This window comes from Mustela nivalis (assembly GCF_964662115.1).
Source record: "Mustela nivalis genome assembly, chromosome: 3".
NCBI lineage: Eukaryota > Metazoa > Chordata > Mammalia > Carnivora > Mustelidae > Mustela > Mustela nivalis.
In genome coordinates this window covers 98,510,445-98,530,028 of record NC_139022.1, presented here as the reverse complement: position 1 = coordinate 98,530,028, position 19,584 = coordinate 98,510,445, and the positions used below count along the sequence as shown (strand labels likewise).

Sequence of the window (19,584 nt, the reverse complement as noted above, 5' to 3'; positions counted from 1 at the left end):
GGTGGGAGTATGTTTTCAAATTTCTTGGATGTGATGCTTAAGAATGGTGGGTTTAAGGGCACACTCTACCGTTTATAGTTTTGTGAAGTTTCTTAACTTCTCTGTATCTTAGTGTCATCGATAGACTGTGGCTATTCATAGTACCCACCTCTCGTGTTTGTGAGACTTCAGAGAGCTGATACATGCCAAGTACTAAGGACCGTCCCGGGTACGTGTGGTTAGGTGTGAGCAAAAATTATCTACTATTTTGATATTTTGAATTCCTTCATGATACATAGGGTTCATTCTCATTATTCCTATGATATCTAAGTTTAAAGGTTTATTTTTGATTTTCCCCCTTTAATAAAAAAGAGAAATAAACAGAATTCCTTCGGGGTATCAGGGTGTGCTGATTTCAGGCAAGCGTATTTTGAAATTGAAGGACGGATGTTTTGAGCAGAGGCTTGCCACCTCCAACTTGTCTTAATACAGCAACTTACAACATTCATCAGCCGGCGATACAATTTAGAGGGTACTTTTGTACTTAGTAACCTATTATTAATAACACGGCTGTAATAGCAGGGTCGTTTAAGACTCTCAATTCTGAAAAGCTGGGAGATGGCTTAATTCCACAGCCACTCTGTGATTGGCTTAGGCGCGACCCAGGTTGATTTTTTGATTGGCTCTCGCATGGAAAGGGGCTCAGCCTGAGCCAGTATTGCCAAATGTGTGGTCAACATGGCTCCACAATTGGCTTTCCTGGAAGCCGGCAGACACGTGGCTACCGCAGCCCGGAGTCCGTGGGAGGACCTAGTTTTGTTGACCGCGAGAGGGCGCCGGCGTTCCCTCGTTGCTCAAGTCTCATTTCCCATAAAGCCTCCGAGTGACCAATCAACTGGCTGTCTCGATACCGCTTTCAAAGTCGGCGGGCCCTTTCACCAATCATAAGGCAGATACCACCCCCAGCCTGCGGATTGATGGAAAGCTTCACCAATCATCTCATAGATCTCTGCGATCTCCGCCTCGCTCGCACGGGATTGACGATCCGTCCGGCCAATAGGGCACGCTCAGTCGGCGGGTGGATGAACGCGGCCCTCTGTAATGGCGGAGCGTGGCGGGGACGGGGGGGACGGTGAGCGATTCAACCCGGGGGAGCTCAGGTAAGGGGCTCTGCCCCCCCCCCCATATATTTCAGCACAGTGGAGTCCCAGGGGCTAGGCTTGTGGCGCGGAGATCCGCGGTGGGGGGTGGGCGGAGGAGCCGCGGCGGCTCGGGGCCAGGACCGCATGGGGTTGGCGAAGGGGGAAGGGGAAGGTGGCTTGAATGAGAGAGCGGGACCGGGGCTGGGCCGCGGCCTCCTGCGCCTTGTCCGGGCGCTCCCTGCGGTTTTCACGGGTCCCCCGCGCCCCTCGCGGCCTGCGGCCGGGGTCCGGCGTTCCCGCCTTGGGGCCCCGCCTCAGCCGCGTGCCGCCTCCGCCTCGGCCCCCCTCAGCCTTCTTCTCGGCCTCGCACAGCCGCGGGCCTGGTTTTCCTCCTCGAGCCCCTACACTCCGCGCTGAACTGAACTCCCGGGGACCCCTCGCCACTTCTGGCCCAGCCTTCCCCACGCCCTCCGCGGCCCTCCGCGGTCTCCGCGTCCGCCCTGTGCCTTCATCCCCACATCGCTTGCTTCTCTGAACTTCCCGTGTGTTTCCGTTCTTTCTCTCCTCCTCGTATTCGTCCTGCCGCATTTGGGAATCACAGCGGTAGCCGCGGCCGTTTGTTACCGTGCCTCGGTGTGCCTTGGGAGTAGTTGCTCTTGTCATTTTGCAGGCCCCTCCTCAGTGAAGTTACTTGCCCATCTTACAGGCGAGGAAACTGAACCCCGTAGAGGTTGAGGAAGTGGGACAAGGTCGTATTGGTGGAATTGTGGCTCCGGGAAGTGGCTTGAACCCAAGGTGGTCAGGCTCCCGAGCCTGCAGTCGGGATCGCTGTTCCATTCTAATGCTTACGCCATTGCCCTAAAGAGTGCAGTGACCTTTCTTCCTCTGGTATCTCAGTGCCTCTGGAATTTGTAATTAAGATTTGGTACAGCAAGAGTGCCTCGATAAAGTAAAAATTTTCAGTCCGTGATTTTCGAGGACGAGAGGTACAGAGCTGCATGTATGTTTGGTACATTTTCGCCCCCACCCCCCGCATGGGAAAAATGTCATTTCAGACGTTCAGCTTTCATTCTGAATTGTGCCATTGTCAGCATTTGAAAATGAAAAAGAGCACTGTAGGTTTTGAGGACGCTTTGGTATCGTCTGGAGCTCGAGATGAAATTGTATGAAAAAGTGGGTATTGTTACTCAAGTTTTCGGGAAGAATGTCTTTTAAATTCTGAATTGTCACACACAAAAATCTTTATTTGACAGGAATAAAATCGTTTCTTTCAGAGATGAATTTCAAACCCTTTAAACCCATATGTACACTTGAGTAATGAGTGATCAAAGTGTTTTGTCAGGGTGGTTCGATATTAGTGATAGAAAGTTTATTTCTGATTGTGATCTCAAGAGAAGAGTTACTTCAGCTAGTCATATTGGGAACAGTACTTTGCATTTTAGAGTTTTACAGTAAGTAGCCTTTTCAGACTTTTTTTTTTTGACAGACAGAGATCGCAAGTAGGGGCGGGGCGAAGGGTGGGAAGTGGGAGAAGCAGGCTCCCTACCGAACAGAGAGCCCAAGGAGGGGCTCCATCCCAGAACACTGAGATCACGACCTGAGCGGAAGGCAGAGACTTGAACCCACTGAGCCACCCAGGGGCCCCTAGACTTTATTAATAGTAGCTAGACACTGTTGCAAAACTGATTTGAATAGGGTTTTTAATTAGGTGTTCTGTTGCACATATTTTATACTTTGGCCTCTTGGGTTGGAAGTTGCTTCCAGATCGTATTGTAAAACTATTTCATTTAAATAAAATAATTTATTTTAGCATCTTAGTGTTTAAGAGGAAATTACCTGTTTATGCGGCTTCTTTGAAAGAAATTGAGGCTTAGTTTTTGTATTAGTGTCCTTTATGTATATCATGGTGTGTCTGTCACAGTCCCTGGCAAATGAGGTATTCAGTGGATATATGGTAAATAAATGAATATAGGAGATTAAGAGATGATTTCCTTTTTGGACCTATATTTAGTGTGTCCTTGTACCAGTCATTGACCTCTGTACCCACTGGCAGTAGAGCCTTGAGCCAGACTAGAAACCTTTGTCCTCAAGGAACTTCCATGCTAATTAACATTGATCTAAATTCTGAATTAAACTAACCTCATCAAATGATGAACCTGCAAGTGTGAAGAGACTTATGTAGGGTCCTTGAGTAATTGGCAGGGTCTAGGTCTCCTCACAATCTTACCACTTAATTTGACTCCTATCAGTAGTATCTCTCTATTTTTGGCCCTTCTATTAAAGTAATGGCAGCGTTGTCTTCACCGCTGGGGACATTGCATGTCTGGATAAAATAGTTAGTAGGGTGGTACATGTGTTCTTGTTAAAAAAAAAAAAATATCTATTTTTCTATTCAAATAAGTAGCCTTCTCTTTTTCCAAAAAGGTTGAAAGTGGTAGGGGTGTAAATAACCCACAATCGACAGAATTTATTCAGAGATCCAAATGCCATCCATCCCTTAATGGTTAAGGACCATTAAGAAAACTTTTATAGAGTTGTATTTGTATTTGTTTACTTACCTATTAGTGCTTAATGTTTTATAACAAGGTGCTTGCAATCTCAGTTTCCTCAATTGTAAAAAGTGAATAAAAATACAGGGGTCCTAACATGGCCAGCTGCCTTTAAAAAATTACTTTTCTGTGCCATAGTTTTCTTCTTAGAAATGGTGCCAAACTTAATCTTATTGGGTTGTGATGAGAATAAAATAGTGCCCATATTGTCCATATAACTTGCTTGGTATGTAAGAAGTATCCAGTTTTCATTTCATAATAATATCATTATTAAAAGAGTAATGCTTTAACAGTTACTAACACTGGGTTGCAGCAGTATACTAAGGGGAAATTATATTCTATTGGGTACAGAAGTAAACAAGTGAGAAATTTTTTGTTTATCATGTCATATCTCTATCATAATTGAAAACTCAAACTGAGCCAGAGAGGGACTAGGAGAGGTTTGGGATGGGAAGAGTTTGAGGTAACATTTGAATGAGGCTGAATAATGAGGAACCAGTTATGTAAACATTTTGGAAAAGCATGCCAGGCAGAGGCTTCACGGTAGGGAGCTTTTGAAATACTTGATCAAAAAAGAAAACTGGAGTCTATAAAAAGGTCAAGTTATAGAGGGGTCAGGTTATAGGGAGTCTGTTAGTAGTAATTATAGTAATAGAGCTGACAAGATAGTATAGCTAACGTTCTAATATTAATGCCATTTAACACTTAACTGATCTTACTATACTGATGTTAGAGCCACAACACTAATAGCTAATACAGAGGACTTAAGTGCTAGGTGCTGTTCCAGGTGCTTTATTGGCTCATTTATTCCTCCTGTTGGAATGAAATAATGGCATAGAGAGCTCAACACGAGTGCCATACAGATCTGACATCGGAAGGTGGCAACGTTAGGCTGTTTATGGAGGAAGTTCTGTAATTTCGTCACCATTTTTAATGGCAGAGTTGATAGCTAAGCTGTCTAGTCAAATTGACAGTGAATTGCCTTTTCAGGTAGACCACTGGGCTAGGTTTTGTGGGGGAATGAAAGTAATGATAAAGTAGTTTAGTGTGTAGCAGATACTATCCTAAATGTTTCACAGGCATTAACTCATCGAACAGAGTTAGGAGGTAGGTTTTACTTCTCTTCCCCTGCTAATTTACATCTGAGTATATTCAGGCTCAGAAATTATGTAACTAGCCTCACAACAAAAGGCAGAGCCCTGATTTGACTTCTCTGTGATTCTAGAGCCTAAATGCTTAACTTCAAGCTGTAACTGGGAAGTGAAATTCTAAAGAATTACTGTAAATTTTTCAAAAGGGGAGATGCAGACTCACAGGAAATCAGAAGACTAAGGTACATTATTAACTCAGTGCTAAGAGTATTTTTTCCTTGGTGCTTAACTTTTTTTCTGCTCAAAAGTTAAGATTTTCCTCAATAACAGTGGCTACCTGTTTTTGGGGAGTGCATATAATTTGAAGACTGATCATTCTTATAAGATTCTTACTTCTTTTTGTAGACATTTTTACCTCATACTTTGTAACTTTGAGTGCAGGATCATTTGCAAATTTGGTTAAATAAACTTGGTATAGTAGTTTGTGGATGTGTTTATAATCCTAGTGTTCTCATGGAAGTCATCTTGGTTCTTAGAATTTTTTGTGACAGTTGAACTACAATGTGGAAAATTTAGAGAAAGTTCAAAGGATAATCTTAAGTGGAGGGTTAAAAATGTAGAAAAGTTGGAAGAGCTTGGTGAGGAGAGTATAAAAATGATTATTTTCAAATATACATAAGGAATGTAACTATTAATCTTGGGAACAAAGAAACATAAATTTCAGATATAAAGTAGAAAGTTACAGTAGCTACTGGGAAGACTAAATTATGAATTATATTAAAAATAATTTTTATAATCTATATAACTTACTTGTAAAGTAACTTAGGTACAATATCACCTAGGTATTTATTGGTTGATTCCACACATACTGAGATCTACTGTGTGCAGACCTGCGTGCTGGGAGTATACAGGAGAACAGGACAGACAGAATTCCGGCTCTAAAGGCACTTTTATAGAAAGCCTGGTGTAGTCTTTAAGAGCCAGTTGCCTGTGTTCAAATCCTGGTTTTCCTGCTGAACCACTGTGAGGTCTTGGGCAAGTGATAAACTTCCCTGTGCCTTAATGTCCTCATCTTAAAACGAGGTTGATCATACAGTTGACCCTTGAACAATATGGGGATTAGGGATGCTGACCCCCAAACCCCATGAGATTTGAAAGCTCGAATATAACTTTTGACTCCCCTTAATCTAAACTATTAATAGCCCGCTCTTGTCTGGAAGCCCTACCCATGACATAAGTAATTGATTGACACATATTTTGTATGTTATATGTATTGTATACTGTATTCTTATAATAAAGTAAGTTAAAGAAAAGAAAATGTTAAGAAAATCCTAAGGAAGAGTACATGGATTAGTATTGTACTGAATTTATCGAAGAAAATTCACCCGTAAGTGGACCTGTGCAATTGAAACCTATATTGTTCAAGGGTCAGCTGTAGCATCTATCTCATAGGGTTGTTATGGTGGTTAAATGAGTTAAAAAGAGCTTAAAGCGCTGCCTGACACATTGTAAGCAGAGTTAATAATTTTTTAAGAACACTTGTGAGAGGAGATAGATAATATCCTCTTAGGTGATACTACCTATCTGTTTAAGTGCCATGGAGAAAACAAACCAGGGTGTCTAGAGATTGAGGGATGTGGTGAGGTGCAATGTAGTGAGAGGCTTTTCAGTTAGTAAAAGAACACTTGGGATCTTTTAAGCTGCTATCCACCTCTCCTGTAAAAGCTTTGTGTTTGGAAGTAATTTCAAAAAGTTGCAGAAATGAAGGTTATACACCTAGTGTTATTATTTTGTCTTTTCTGCTTTATTATTTGCACACATGCATGCTCTCTGTTACTCTGAACCATCTGAGGGTAAGATCCATATACCATGGCCCTTTTCCCCTAAATACTTAAGTTTCTGTTTTCTAAGAGTGGAGATAACTCTTAACTACAACACAGTTATCACTTCATAAATTTACACTGCACAGTACTTTCCATATCCTAAGTGTTTTCCACTAATTCAAAATGTCCTGTATAGCATTTCATCTCCTTATCTAGTCTGGAGTCAGTATTGTGTTGTCATCTCTTTAGCTTCCTTTAAAATCTAGAACATTTCCACAACCTCCCTTCACAGTCTTTTATGTGTAACATTGACATTTGTAAAGAATACACTCCCATTCCTCCCTTTTTTCTTTTAAAATTTATTTATTTTGTTTTAGAGAGAGCACATGCTGAATTGGGAGGGTGGAGGGAGAGAGAATCTGAAGCAGACTCTGTGTTGAGCTTGGACCCAGTCTCATGACCCTGAAATCATGAACTGAGGCAAAATCAAGTCAGACACTTAACTGACAGTGCCACCCAGGCACCCCTCCTTTCTCTCTTTCTAATGGAACATTCCTCAGTTTGTGTTTGTCTGATATTTCCTCATTATTAGGTTGAGGTTAACATTCTTGCTTGGAATAGGGGATATCATGTCCCTCTCAGTCATATAATGTCCATTTATCCTTTTTAGATGATAGTAATTTTGATCACTTGGTCGGGGTGTTGCCCAGTTTCCTTAATATGTAGTCAGTAGTTCTTCATCCTGTCCTGCAACTGTAGATAGCATATGGGGAGACATTTTAAGATCATCCAAATATCATCCTCATCCAAATTTCCTCCTGAATTTGGTGACCATTGATCATTCTGACTGATGCACTTTTTAACATGTGTGTTAAATGATGACTTTCCAACTCCACTTGCTCTTAAGGGCCTTTTAAATTTGATTTTAATTAGAGATCAATAGCTACATTTTGTAATTTTGAGATGGAAAAACTTAAACATTGCTTTCCCACACAGGATGGCTCAACAGCAGGCCTTGAGATTCCGAGGCCCGGCTCCCCCACCAAATGCAGTGATGAGAGGCCCACCACCTCTTATGCGGCCTCCGCCACCTTTTGGTATGATGCGAGGCCCTCCACCACCACCTCGGCCCCCTTTTGGACGTCCTCCTTTTGATCCTAATATGCCGCCAATGCCTCCTCCAGGAGGGATTCCTCCACCTATGGGCCCTCCGCACCTCCAGGTAATGAACGTAGAGATTGGTTTTTGTCAGTGTCAGTATCAATATTATGTATGAGTTTTGCTTAAAAAACTAGTTCTTCGTTTCACTGTTTTTACGAAAATGGGAGCTGAAGAGAACATTCAAATGTTAACGCGTTTAACAAAAAACGTGTTTCCAAAAGCATTGGAAACATAATTAGTATAGAAATTCAGAATGGGAATTTAGATGGTGATAAAAAACCATACATATAAAACTAGGATTCAGCAAGGTATTTCTGACATGCCTCTATCTCTTGAGAATTTAGTAATCTGTCTTTATGGGTTATGAAATTTGAAGTCTTAATATATAGAGTGGGTCAAATTTATTTTCAGTTGTACATGTTGCCAATAAATGTAAATACATGTGTATGTGTTTCTGAGCAATTCTCCCCAGAAGTGATGCTTAGGATAGATTCTAGAAAGTGACAACAAAGACATTAAGTTTAGTACTTGGATTTTCTCTCCCTGAGGGGGAAAATAGGGTTATCTTAAAACTAAAATTAAATAAAATTAAAATTAAATAATTCCACTAGAAATGGAATTATTGTGGGATTTCTTTAAATAAATACTTTTCTGGCATTTATTTATTTATTTATTATTTAAAAGATTTTATTTATTTGACAGACAGAGATCACAAGTAGGCAGAGAGGCAGGCAGAGAGAGAGAGGAAGGGAATCAGGCTCCCTGCTGAGCAGAGAGCCCATTGTGGGGCTCCATCCCAGGACCTTGGGATCACGACCTGAGCTGAAGGCAGAGGCTTTAACCCACTGAGCCACTCAGGCACCCCACTTTTCTGGTATTTTTCTGAGGCATAGTATTTCTTTCTGGTTTATGTAGACCCAGTTATTGTCTGAAATGGTGTCATGAAGGTATCAACTCTCAAATGTCTACTTTTGAGATGTTTTCATTTGAGTATGTATCTGTTTTCACGTTTATCCAGCCTGCACATCTCTGAAACCAAATAAATACAGTGCTGTCATCTGCCCTCCATTAGCTTATATAATCAAGAATGAACTTAACTAAAAATAGAAAAGGGTAATGAGGTAATATTTAAGTGATGTCAACTCAGTTTAGATCAGGTTATATTTATGGAAGAGACAGAGATTTAATATTTTGCTTAATGATTTTCTTAAAAAGATTTTATTTATTTATTTGAGAGAGAGAGAACATGAGTGGAGAGAGGTCAGTGGGAGAAGCAGACTCCCTGCACAGCGGGGAGCCCAATGTGGGACTTGATCCCGACACTCCAGGATTGCGACCAGAGCTGAAGGCAGTTGCTTAACCAACTGAGCCACCGAGGAGCCCCTGGCTTAATGATTAGTTGTCTTTCAAGTAATGGGTAGTTCCTCCCCTCCCTCCCAACAAAGTGTCAGGTGGTTTTATTATTTCCTTGAAGATTAGAGTAAGAAATAGGTTTTTGACCTACTGTCTCTGGTATAACTTGTAATAATAGGTAGATTTATTCTGATTTGTGCTTTAAGAGTTAAATCTACTTGTAGAATATTATAAAATGTAATGGACTGATGTGACCCTCTAATGGAAATAAATCAGATGGTATAATGTGATACTTTCTAATGTTTTGATGCTTTTCTTGGTCTTGATGGATAAGTGTGTGGTTTTACTTTAAGTCCAAATGATTTCCAGCTAATGGTGCATGAGACATATTTGGGGTAGTTATTTCATAGAATAAGGGTTTTCCTGCAGTTGCTGGAAAGACTAAACTGGATCCAGAAAAACCTAATATATGGGAAAGAAGACAGTTTTAGGAAAAGGAAATGCAGTTTCATGATATTAGCATAGTGTCCCTTCCATTATATAGATTAAAGTGTTTTGGATAATTGAATTTTAAAGTGACTTACAGATTTTAGAGAAACTGTTTTTAATTCATGTTCAGAATCTGTTTTTAAAATGTCAGGGCACATTTCAGCTTTAGTAAGTAAGATATAGCAGTTTCACTTAAATTATTTGATTTGGGGTCTTGTTTCAGCAATGTTTGAAGAATGTTAGTAAGGGAATTATCAGAGATAGGATTAGATCAGTAATGGCTCCTGGAAATTTGTTTAAAAATTGTAATATATACCATTTAAATTCTTTCCACTAAAGTAAAATGGGCAACTATTTTACTATGTCCTTTAACTTCTTGATGTTTGTGTGTTTGAACTGCATTATTAGTATTACTTGAAAAAGAATGGAAATGATGAATATTTTCTTACCTTATAGTTCTTAATAGGAAAAGAGAATAAAGGGTTAGGTATAACCAGTCTTTCTTTTTCAGTTATTGATATGTTGTTTAGTAAAATAATGTTTCTTTTATGGTTGGTTCCTGTTGTAGGTGAGGTATGAAGGCATTGCTGTGCTTAGTGTTCAGCAAGATATATAAATAAATTATTAGTTTTTTCTTCTGAAAGTGCTGTTAAAGAAAAAAGCAAGATTGATTCATCCATGATGCCATAACAGGGAGGACCCCTGTATAGTGTTTTGATCTATTCCTTTCTAGTCTGTTTTAGTAGTCATTTTTGTTAAAGAGAAACTTGGCTTATTCAACGTAGATGAATGTATTTGAATGGGCTCTAAAACCAGTTTTTCTTACAGTATTTTAAGGGAAAAAAAAGATCAATGCAAGTGACCATTATTCTTCTTATTAATTGACAGAGACCACCTTTTATGCCTCCACCCATGGGAACCATGCCTCCTCCTCCGGGTATGATGTTTCCACCAGGAATGCCTCCTGTGACTGCTCCTGGTACTCCAGCATTGCCTCCTACTGAAGAGATATGGGTTGAAAATAAAACTCCAGATGGGAAGGTAAATTATAAATTGTATTTAGGTTGTTACCTCATTGCTGACAGGAGAGTAAAAGTTAAAAGTTTTGGCAAATGGAGATAAGTGACCGTATCCTTGCCAATGAAGATGAGTCTCAGACAGGCACCAGATAGGGTAGAACTCCACGAAAGGCTCGCTGGATTGGATTTCTGCATAGACATAAGGTTGCCTGAAGTGCTTACATACCTGTTTACCTGTGATTCCAGAAGCTTGTATTTTAAATGGTGTCATAAGGTTTGGTGTTCGCTAGGAGGACTCAAAGAATTCAGCATGTAGTAGTACTCAGAGCTAAGACTAATTAATTACAGTGAAAGGATCCAAAGCAAAACCAGCAAAGAAAAAGTGGTGTATGGGGAAAAGACTGGAGAAAACCAAGCATAAGCTTCCAGGAGTCCCCTCAGGGGAATCACACTGAGCATGTTTAATTCTTCCAGCATGGAATTGTGAGAATACATGTGAAGTGTTGTCTGCCAGGGAAGCTTGCCTGAGCCAAGGAGTTGAGGGATTCCAGGAAATGGTGGGAGCCCTTTTAAAATTCAGGTGTCCACATGCCAGTCATGGGCCAACTTTGCAAGCAAGGCTTTCTAAGGAGAGCAATCTGAGGCTAAGTTAACTTTGTGCACAAGATATAACCTTGGTTTTCCTTTTTATGTTAAAAGTACAGTGCTCCCAGTATAGAAAATTAGGGGAAGGGGAGAAATGAGGGAAAAACTACCTCTATCTAGTATCAGTATACCAACAACCAGTTTCCATGTACTTTTCTAAATTTTGTTTTTTGTTTTTGTTTTTTAAAAATACCTTCTAAGATAGGATATAGTTGCGTTAGTGTTTTTTTAATGATAGTTGACAGATTCTGGGATACCAATGATTTTGCTTCCTCTGCAGGTTTATTATTATAATGCTCGGACACGTGAATCTGCATGGACCAAACCAGATGGAGTTAAGGTTATTCAGCAGTCAGAACTGACACCTATGCTTGCAGCCCAGGCTCAGGTTCAGGCCCAAGCCCAAGCCCAGGCCCAGGCCCAGGCCCAGGCGCAGGCTCAGGCGCAGGCACAAGCACAAGCTCAAGCGCAGGCCCAGGCCCAGGCCCAGGCGCAGGCCCAGGCTCAGGCACAAGCACAGGCTCAGGCGCAGGCCCAGGCGCAGGCCCAGGTGCAGGCTCAAGTACAAGCACAAGCAGTAGGAGCTTCCACCCCTACAACCAGTAGCCCAGCACCTGCAGTGTCCACTTCAACATCATCATCCACCCCATCCTCTACCACTTCTACCACAACAACTGCCTCTTCGGTTTCGCAGACAGTATCAAGTGAGTACCAGCCAGCATGTATTTTCATTTAGGGGCTAGAGAAATGGACAAGTAGGGACTGCATTGCCAAATGATCCTAGTGTTTGAGGTGTTATCCTTGATGTTATTTAAGTTCATTTTTGACACCAAGACTTCTGGGTTAAAAAAAGAACAGGAATTTTAATTAGTTGAAGAAATTATTTGTCCTCTTGGCATTCATGAAGCTAAACCGCAAAGTGTAGAGGTAGCTGTTCATCTTGGCCAGCAGTAATGATGGGTGCTGTGGGATTTGTAAAATAAGTGTAAGTCATTGTTCCTGCCTTATAGGACTTCCAGTTTTTCTCATTGAGGCAAGAATAATGTATGTGCAGTAATTCGGAAAGCAGTGTGCCCAATTATACAGTGAAAATAGAAGATGTAGGAATTTGAGAAAAGGGAGAGGAGTAAATGGGTGAACAGACTTTGTGGGTATTGAGATTAATCATGAAGGATGTGTGGTAGGATTTGAGTAAGTTTCAAAGTAAAGAGATCTTTCAGGTATGGGGGTAACATAAACAAAGGTCAGGAGATGAGGATAAGTGCAATTTATGGGATTGTTAAGAAAGTCTTCTGAGGTAGGGTGGTTGATAATGGTTGACATACTTATTCAGAGTGAGACCAGGTTACAGAGAGTTTTAAGAACCAGTGAAATGGGTTAGGCTCCAGGGGCTCCAGGGGTCCAGTATCAGTGCAGTGTTTTGGAACATTTTTCTGGTGTTCTTTTTTTTGGGTGGGAGGTTACTTATTGAAATCAGGGAAAGTTATTAGGAACTTTTTAGTAATCTCATTTAGAGGTCGGTTGGTCCTAGAATGGGATATAAGGAGATGAATGAGGAGCAGAGATAGAAGTAGTCAGAGTCGTAAGAGAATTTTCATGTATAACGTCACAGAGGCCCTGGGGTTAGACCTTTCCTAAAAAGGTGAGAGAGGATTAAGCATAGATTTTGGGAAGGAGGAGAGAATTACTAATTTGCTTAAAAAATTGCCATTGATATTAACACGAGTTCTGGGAGGTTTTTGGTTTTATATTTATGGTACTACTTAATCTTTAAGGTGAGCCCCAAAATATTTAAATAATGATTTTATTGATTTGCTTATTTGTTTTGATACGGGTGTGAAGATACCTAGTTAACCCTATAGGTGATTAGAAGTTGGATTGTTTTGCTACCTGGATAATAGAATAAAAAAAGTCCCTTAGCTTCAGGGATTTGGGAATTTTTAATGTCTTTTATCCTATTAAAAATATGTGAGAGAGATTAATCATAGTAGATTCAAATTGGATTGATAACCAGAAGTAACTGAAGAAGTAAGGTACACCTAATACAGAGACAGTTTTTGTTTATTTGTTTGTTTTTTTCAGAGACAGTTTTTTTAACAACTCTACTCGATATAGACAGGTTGGAGGAAAATGCACTTAGTAGGAAGATGTAAGTAATGCTTTACATCTTCATTAGCTAAGGTGAATTCTGATATGGAAGTTTTACTGACAGTTACTAGCTGATTGAAGGGCTTTCCCTTCTCACAGGCTAGTGTTTCTAAAAACTTGTGTGGTAAGGCAGGAAACTGCCAGTTTTTATGGGGTACCTCTTATGGTAATGACAGAAGGAGATTAACAAAAATGTTGCAGTTCTGTGTGGAGGGTGTTTGCTTCTGCTTTTCTTCTCTTCCTTCTTAGGAAGGAGAAATAGTCGTACTTTGTTTTAAAGAAAGTTGGTGGCAGAATACTTAACTATCCTATATGTATTCCATTTCTGTATCAGAGTGGTCTGTCCGTAGGCCCATAACTATCTTGCTGCTATGAACTATTCTATTCAGAACTCCGGTTTGCTATTTTTCCACTGCTCTTCACTGATTGGGAGGCCCTTATTCTAAGAACAGAATACCAGAAACATGTTCTTTTTACTGCCCTGAAACATCACTTTTGATGTTCTTTCTGAGTATTCCTGATGTCTGTTTTTATTTCACTTGGTTCAGTATCCTGAAGTGTTGTCATACTACAGTCTTAGTATTTCTCCATCTGTTGTAATTGCTTGTCTTTTTTAATTAAGATCTGAGGCTGGATTAGGAGTATATTTGAGGCCTAGCCTTTCACTCGATATTTCAGCAAAAGGTGTTAGTAGGAGTTAGTGACCATTAAGTTCTAGCTCCCATTCTCCCAGTTTCCCATTGAATTCTTTCATTGCCTTTATGTCTTTTCTCTCATGACTCATGGCCACTAATCAGATTTAGAAAATCCTGTGTCGGCAGGAGGAGTGGGTTGAGTGAATAACTTTGCCATCTCCGTTGGTGTTCTTTTCCACTTGAAATTTGATGCTTTGTAACTCCTGTTCTTTTCCTGAGTATAGTACTTGTTGTCATACTTCTGATCATATCTAAATATTATTACCATAACATTTTAAAAAATTTGTTGTATGAACTGCGGTATAGTCCTATGGTAAATGGAAATACAAATTAAGAAATTTATATTTTAGCCCCAGTTGAGCATAAACTCATTTTATCCTGTGCAAGTTTGTGAAAAATGCTGATGAAATCCTCCTCAGGGATGTTGGGAAGAATAACTAGACATATTTTCAGCCATTACAGTATATTACAGATGCTAAGTGGTATATTTATGGGACTGGGAAAATGTTGCATGTAATTTGTACTTTTCACACTGTTATAAAATTATATTAATATGATACTGTACCCTAAGGCTAGGTCTATGCTAGACCAACAATTCATTCCTGGGCCCCTGAAGATACTTGTTTGGCCCTGCTGTCTATTTAGCCAAGGTGAGTCCCGCATTAACAAGTATGAAATTGCTCACATCTTCCCAGCCTAAGTGAGTTTTTCATTATTAGGAGCTGAAAAACGATACAAATTTTGTCAGGTGGATTATTGGGTGGCTTGTATTCAACAGCGTGCTTTCCCTTAAAATAAAATTGGCATGAAGATTGGGGATGCACTGTTTTATTTCATTTAATTTGATAAATTCATTCTTAGTCCAGTACAGGTAATTGAAGTTTTTTTTTACATCAAGAAAAAATGAAGTATTTGTTACCAGTGAGTTACCAAAATGAATTTTGTTTTGGAACTAAATGGGTTATAAGTAAATAACAAAAATGTTTTATAATACTTGAGAACTGAAACTTTTTAAAAAGTAAAAAATACAAAGTTTATTTTTTTGGGTCTCAATTTTATTTTAAATGTGATAACTAGAGATGAAGTGTTTTATTTTTGGTACTTAAAATAATGTATTAGAATCAGATAATCCCAAATTTCATATTCTCCTGGTCTCTCACACTGGAAACATGAGTTTTTATTATTTTTTTCTTTTTTTACCTTTTTATTTTTAAATAATCATAGAGAAACCCAACTTGTTTTTTCACTCCATTTGTTCATACTCAAGTCATCGGTTATTGCCTATCTTTTTCTCACTTCTCCCTTGCTTGGATGGTCCAGATAGGTTGAAATTGATTTTTCCACCTCTGTTCTTCCTTTTCTTCCCATTCATCTGCCAGATTAATTCATCAAATGAACACTGCTTAATTCTCTTCCATACAGAAACCTTCATTTTGCATCCCCAGACCTGTTTTATGCTCACGAAATCACACGAATAACACATGAATGCATTCTTAAAAAAAAAAAAAAATGTAGACTCTAATGAAGGCTATGTAGCAAAATGTGAGAGGCATACACACATGCATTTTGGTGTGCATTCTCCTAGGTCAGTTTTCTGCGTTTACCTTAGTTCTTCCCTTTCTCTACCCGGCAAAGTATAGACTCCCTAGTCTTCTGTCAGAGCCTTCTACTTTATGCCTCTGGCCTGCCTTTCCAGTCATAACTCCCTGGTTCTTTTGATATGCCTAGTGTTTTACTAGTTGACTGCCTGCTTTGTATTTTCTGAATAATTCCTTGTTATCTCCTCTTTGCTTTTACTCACTTTTCCCACCACTTACTTATTTTCTCCTTCTACTTTGTCATTGTCCTTGTTGAAATCATAGTCTTTCAAGGCCTGTCATCAGTATACAATTTTCTTTACCCTCTCACGGTTAGAAATGGTCTTTGCGTCTTGATTCATATCCCTATTCATTTATCCCATTTCACTTTGTATTTTAGTTGTTTTTTTGTATTTCATTTAACCAACTGTTTTCAAGCTTCTGAAAGACAGAGACCTTGTTAGAAGTTTCTTGCAGTGCATGGAATGGGCTCTTAAATACTTACTGAATGAGTGAATGATGAATGAATATGGCGACATGGTTTATGAAGGAATGATACATATTTTTGTTTTATCTTTCATCAGCACCCACAACACAAGATCAGACCCCAAGTTCTGCTGTTTCAGTTGCCACGCCTACAGTTAGTGTTTCAACTCCTGCTCCTACAGCCACACCTGTGCAAACTGTTCCCCAGCCGCATCCCCAGACGTTACCTCCTGCTGTTCCTCATTCAGTACCTCAGCCAGCAGCAGCAATACCTGCCTTTCCACCAGTAATGGTACCTCCGTTTCGTGTTCCCCTTCCTGGCATGCCAATTCCACTTCCAGGTAAACCGATAGATTCTAATAGTCCTTTCCAGCTATGTTTTCATATTGTCAGTTAGTTTGTTCTCATGTGTCTGTTGCATTTGAAATTTGCCTTGAATCTGACCAGTTTGAAATGTTTCTGAAAGATTCATGGCTAACTGCAGTATTTTCTCTTCAGTTTTGGTAAATGTCCTTTTTTTGTTGTTGTTTACATGTCTTAAAATTAGAGCCACATTTGAAACTACACTCATTTTTGGATAATGGCCTCAGTGAATTAAAAATGATCATCTTTTCATGTAACTATGTTCAAATGCAATATCTTTAAAGGATTGAGTCTGTGAAGTTGAGAACTTATAAGTCATTAATAGCAAATACAAATTGAGTGATTTTATATATTGTGCCCTGTTCTAAGCACCTTACGTGTAATAACTCAGTTTAATTTTTGCAACCATTGTATGAGGTAGGTACACAGACAGGTTAAATTACTTACCCATGGTCACAAAGCTAATAAGTGATGGCGTTGGGATAGGAGCTGAGCATTCCAGACCCGAATACCATGCTCTTAGTAACTATGTTATATTGGGAAGAAAATGCAGATCACCTGACTGTAAGAAATTAATCTAAAGCAAAACCAGAGCTTTACCTTGGGAGGTGAAGTGAAATATAACCTGCACCATTTAAACACTTAAATAGTTACAGTGAGGTTGTGGCATAGAATCCTTCCTGTAGGGATTAAACAGTGGTAGTGTCAGGCATCCTAATTTGAATGCATTTGCTGTTGGCAAACACGTTTAACCCTTAATCCGTGGTCTGTTTTCCTAGTATTACAGTTTGAAGCTTTTATACCTTATATAGCTCAAGTTCACAGGGCTAGTTTGTAGTAAGGATAGATAGAACTAGGCCTTTTGTCCCCAGTTTCATATTCCTCCTGCTGTCTATTATTGCTGTTCTTGTACTCTTTTTTTGTAAGAATAGGGTTGTAGTACAGCTGTTTCTTAGATTTGTATATATTTTAATTATCGCTATTCTTCTAATTGTTTTTGTCCTTGTGACCGCTTGGAAAAGAAGCATTCACTTAGGTATTGCACCTTAGCAAGAAAGAAATGAGAAATTTTAAGAATTGGTAGGATTTTTTCCCTAAGGAAAACCTTTTGCACATTGTTGATGTAGTGTTAGATAATTAAATGCCCAATATGTGATGTTTAAGAAACTCAAATCATTTAAAAGTAGGAGGAAAATGAAAAATTTTTCCTCATACTAGGTATTATCCTTTTTCTAAATTAAATTTTAAGACAAGCTGCTGGATAATTGCCTCTAGATAGACTTTTGGTAGAAAACCAGGTGATACATGGAGACTAGGTTGACATTGGTCACAAGCTCTCACAGTCTTGCTCTGCTTTGGGGCCAAGGACAGTATTCAGACCATGTACTGAATTCTGAATCACCTGAAGGACCTAGGGTTATGAATTCTGTAGAGAAGATTGAGGTATAGCATAGTAATGTTACCAAAGTATTTGAGAGGTTTTGCAAAAGGACGTTTCTTTTGCTTTGGAGGTTCTTAATAGGGACTGGTAGGTGAAAGGTACAGAGAAACAAAGTTCATTTCTATAGACTGCTGAATTTTGTCACAAAAAAATCCCTTATTGCTCTGTTTTGATATGGTCTTTTCTGACCCTCACCCCATCTAGACATTTTAAAACAGGTGGTGGTGACCATTTGACTAAGCGAGGTGGTACCTATGAAGTTTAGCAATAAAAGGCATTTAATAAATGACAGTCACTAATGTCATCTTGTAGGTCATTTGGAAGAGAGCTTGAGTTAGGTAATCTGTAAAATTTTGTTCAGGATGCCAAGATTCCTTAAAGAGAGAGTTAATGTTTTACAGAAAATAATAATAATATTTGTTTATATGGTAAGGCATCTTTGATATTACAAATTCATTTTCCTATTTTCCCTTTTAATTCAGTTTTCCAAGGTGTTTTAGTGGGGTGGGGGGGTAGAAATGATGACTTGTTTTTCTCCTCCCCAGATCTTTTATGTACAGTGGGATTGATCTCTTTTTGTTTCTTTTTATCAGTTTGGCAGTAAGGTAAACAGGAAAGATTTGGTTGTGAATTATCTTGGAGCTTTAAATTCTTTCTGTAAGAGCAGTGTAGGGCTCTAATGAGGATGATTAAAGAAGGGATAATCAAATAAGATGAGTGAAAGTGGAAGAGTTATAGGTACAATATAGAAATTAGAGTTGGAATTGGGAATAGTAAAATGGATTGGAATTATAGGATTTCTAAGACTATAAAATCTTTGAATTTTAAGAAACTTGTTGGCATCAGAATTATTCAGAATGCTAAATGGAATTTTCTAATTACCTAGTAGAACATAATTTGAGAATAAAGTTATAGGAAAATTGAACAGATGCTCCCTTTAGATTTTTTAAAATTTTAAATGTATTTATTTGAGAGAGAGTACCAGAGCCAGCAAGAGCAGAGGGAAGGGCAGAGGGAGAGGCAGATAGAAAATCCTCAAGCAGACTCCCTGCTGAATATGGTGCCCCACACGTGGGTTGATCTCAAGACCCAGTGATAATGACCTGAGCCAAAATTGAGAGTTGGTTGCTTAACCGGTTGAGGCACCCAGGTGCCCCAGATGCTCCCTTTAAATAGAAGATTAAAAATTTAGATGTGTGGCGGTTTTGTGAGTCTTATGTATGTAATCAGCCCCAAAGAAGGCCTTACATTTATCTTTTTAGCATGAGAAGAAACACGTAAGGGCTTTCAGTATGGTCTCTTTGTTGTCAGTCAATAGGAGCTCTGTGTTGGCCCAGTTCATATTTAACAATGGTACTTGGGCCTAAACATGAATAGATTTGATTTTCTTCTGTTTAAGTTGAATAGTTAAAATTACCTTTTGGGGAGAGTGGTTTTGGAGAACATTGAGAAAAAAGTTCATGTATTCTAAGAATTGAATTTCTAGGGCTAACTTCCTAGGTTCTAGTCGTCCTGCAGATGGCAGTATTTATACTAGTTTAAACCTCATGGTGCGGTGTAACTTCTTTAACCAAATGAATTTTTCCATTGCTTTCTTTTAACATTAGGGAAAACAGAAGCATA

The 19,584-nt window shown here is 39.2% G+C and overlaps 1 protein-coding gene across 15 annotated transcripts in view; it reads left to right on the top strand.

Moving 5' to 3' along the window:
- Positions 1-984: 984 nt before the first annotated feature.
- The window catches only part of TCERG1 (transcription elongation regulator 1), a 62,364-nt gene continuing 43,764 nt past the window's right edge, over positions 985-19,584 (top strand). For 7 of the 15 annotated variants that reach the window (XR_014309978.1, XR_014309979.1, XR_014309980.1 and 4 more), the window contains exons 1-5: positions 1,009-1,139; positions 7,581-7,806; positions 10,476-10,628; positions 11,532-11,955; positions 16,340-16,498. Coding sequence is in view for 8 of the 15 variants with exons in the window: in XM_082724531.1 (XP_082580657.1) it covers positions 1,081-1,139; positions 7,581-7,806; positions 10,476-10,628; positions 11,532-11,955; positions 16,340-16,498 (1,021 nt within the window). In the remaining 7 variants the exon portion in view is untranslated. Of the gene's footprint in view, positions 1,140-7,580; positions 7,807-10,475; positions 10,629-11,531; positions 11,956-16,255; positions 16,499-19,584 lie in introns of all 15 variants that reach the window. The other 8 variants (XR_014309981.1, XR_014309982.1, XR_014309983.1 and 5 more) reach the window with 2 other exon arrangements.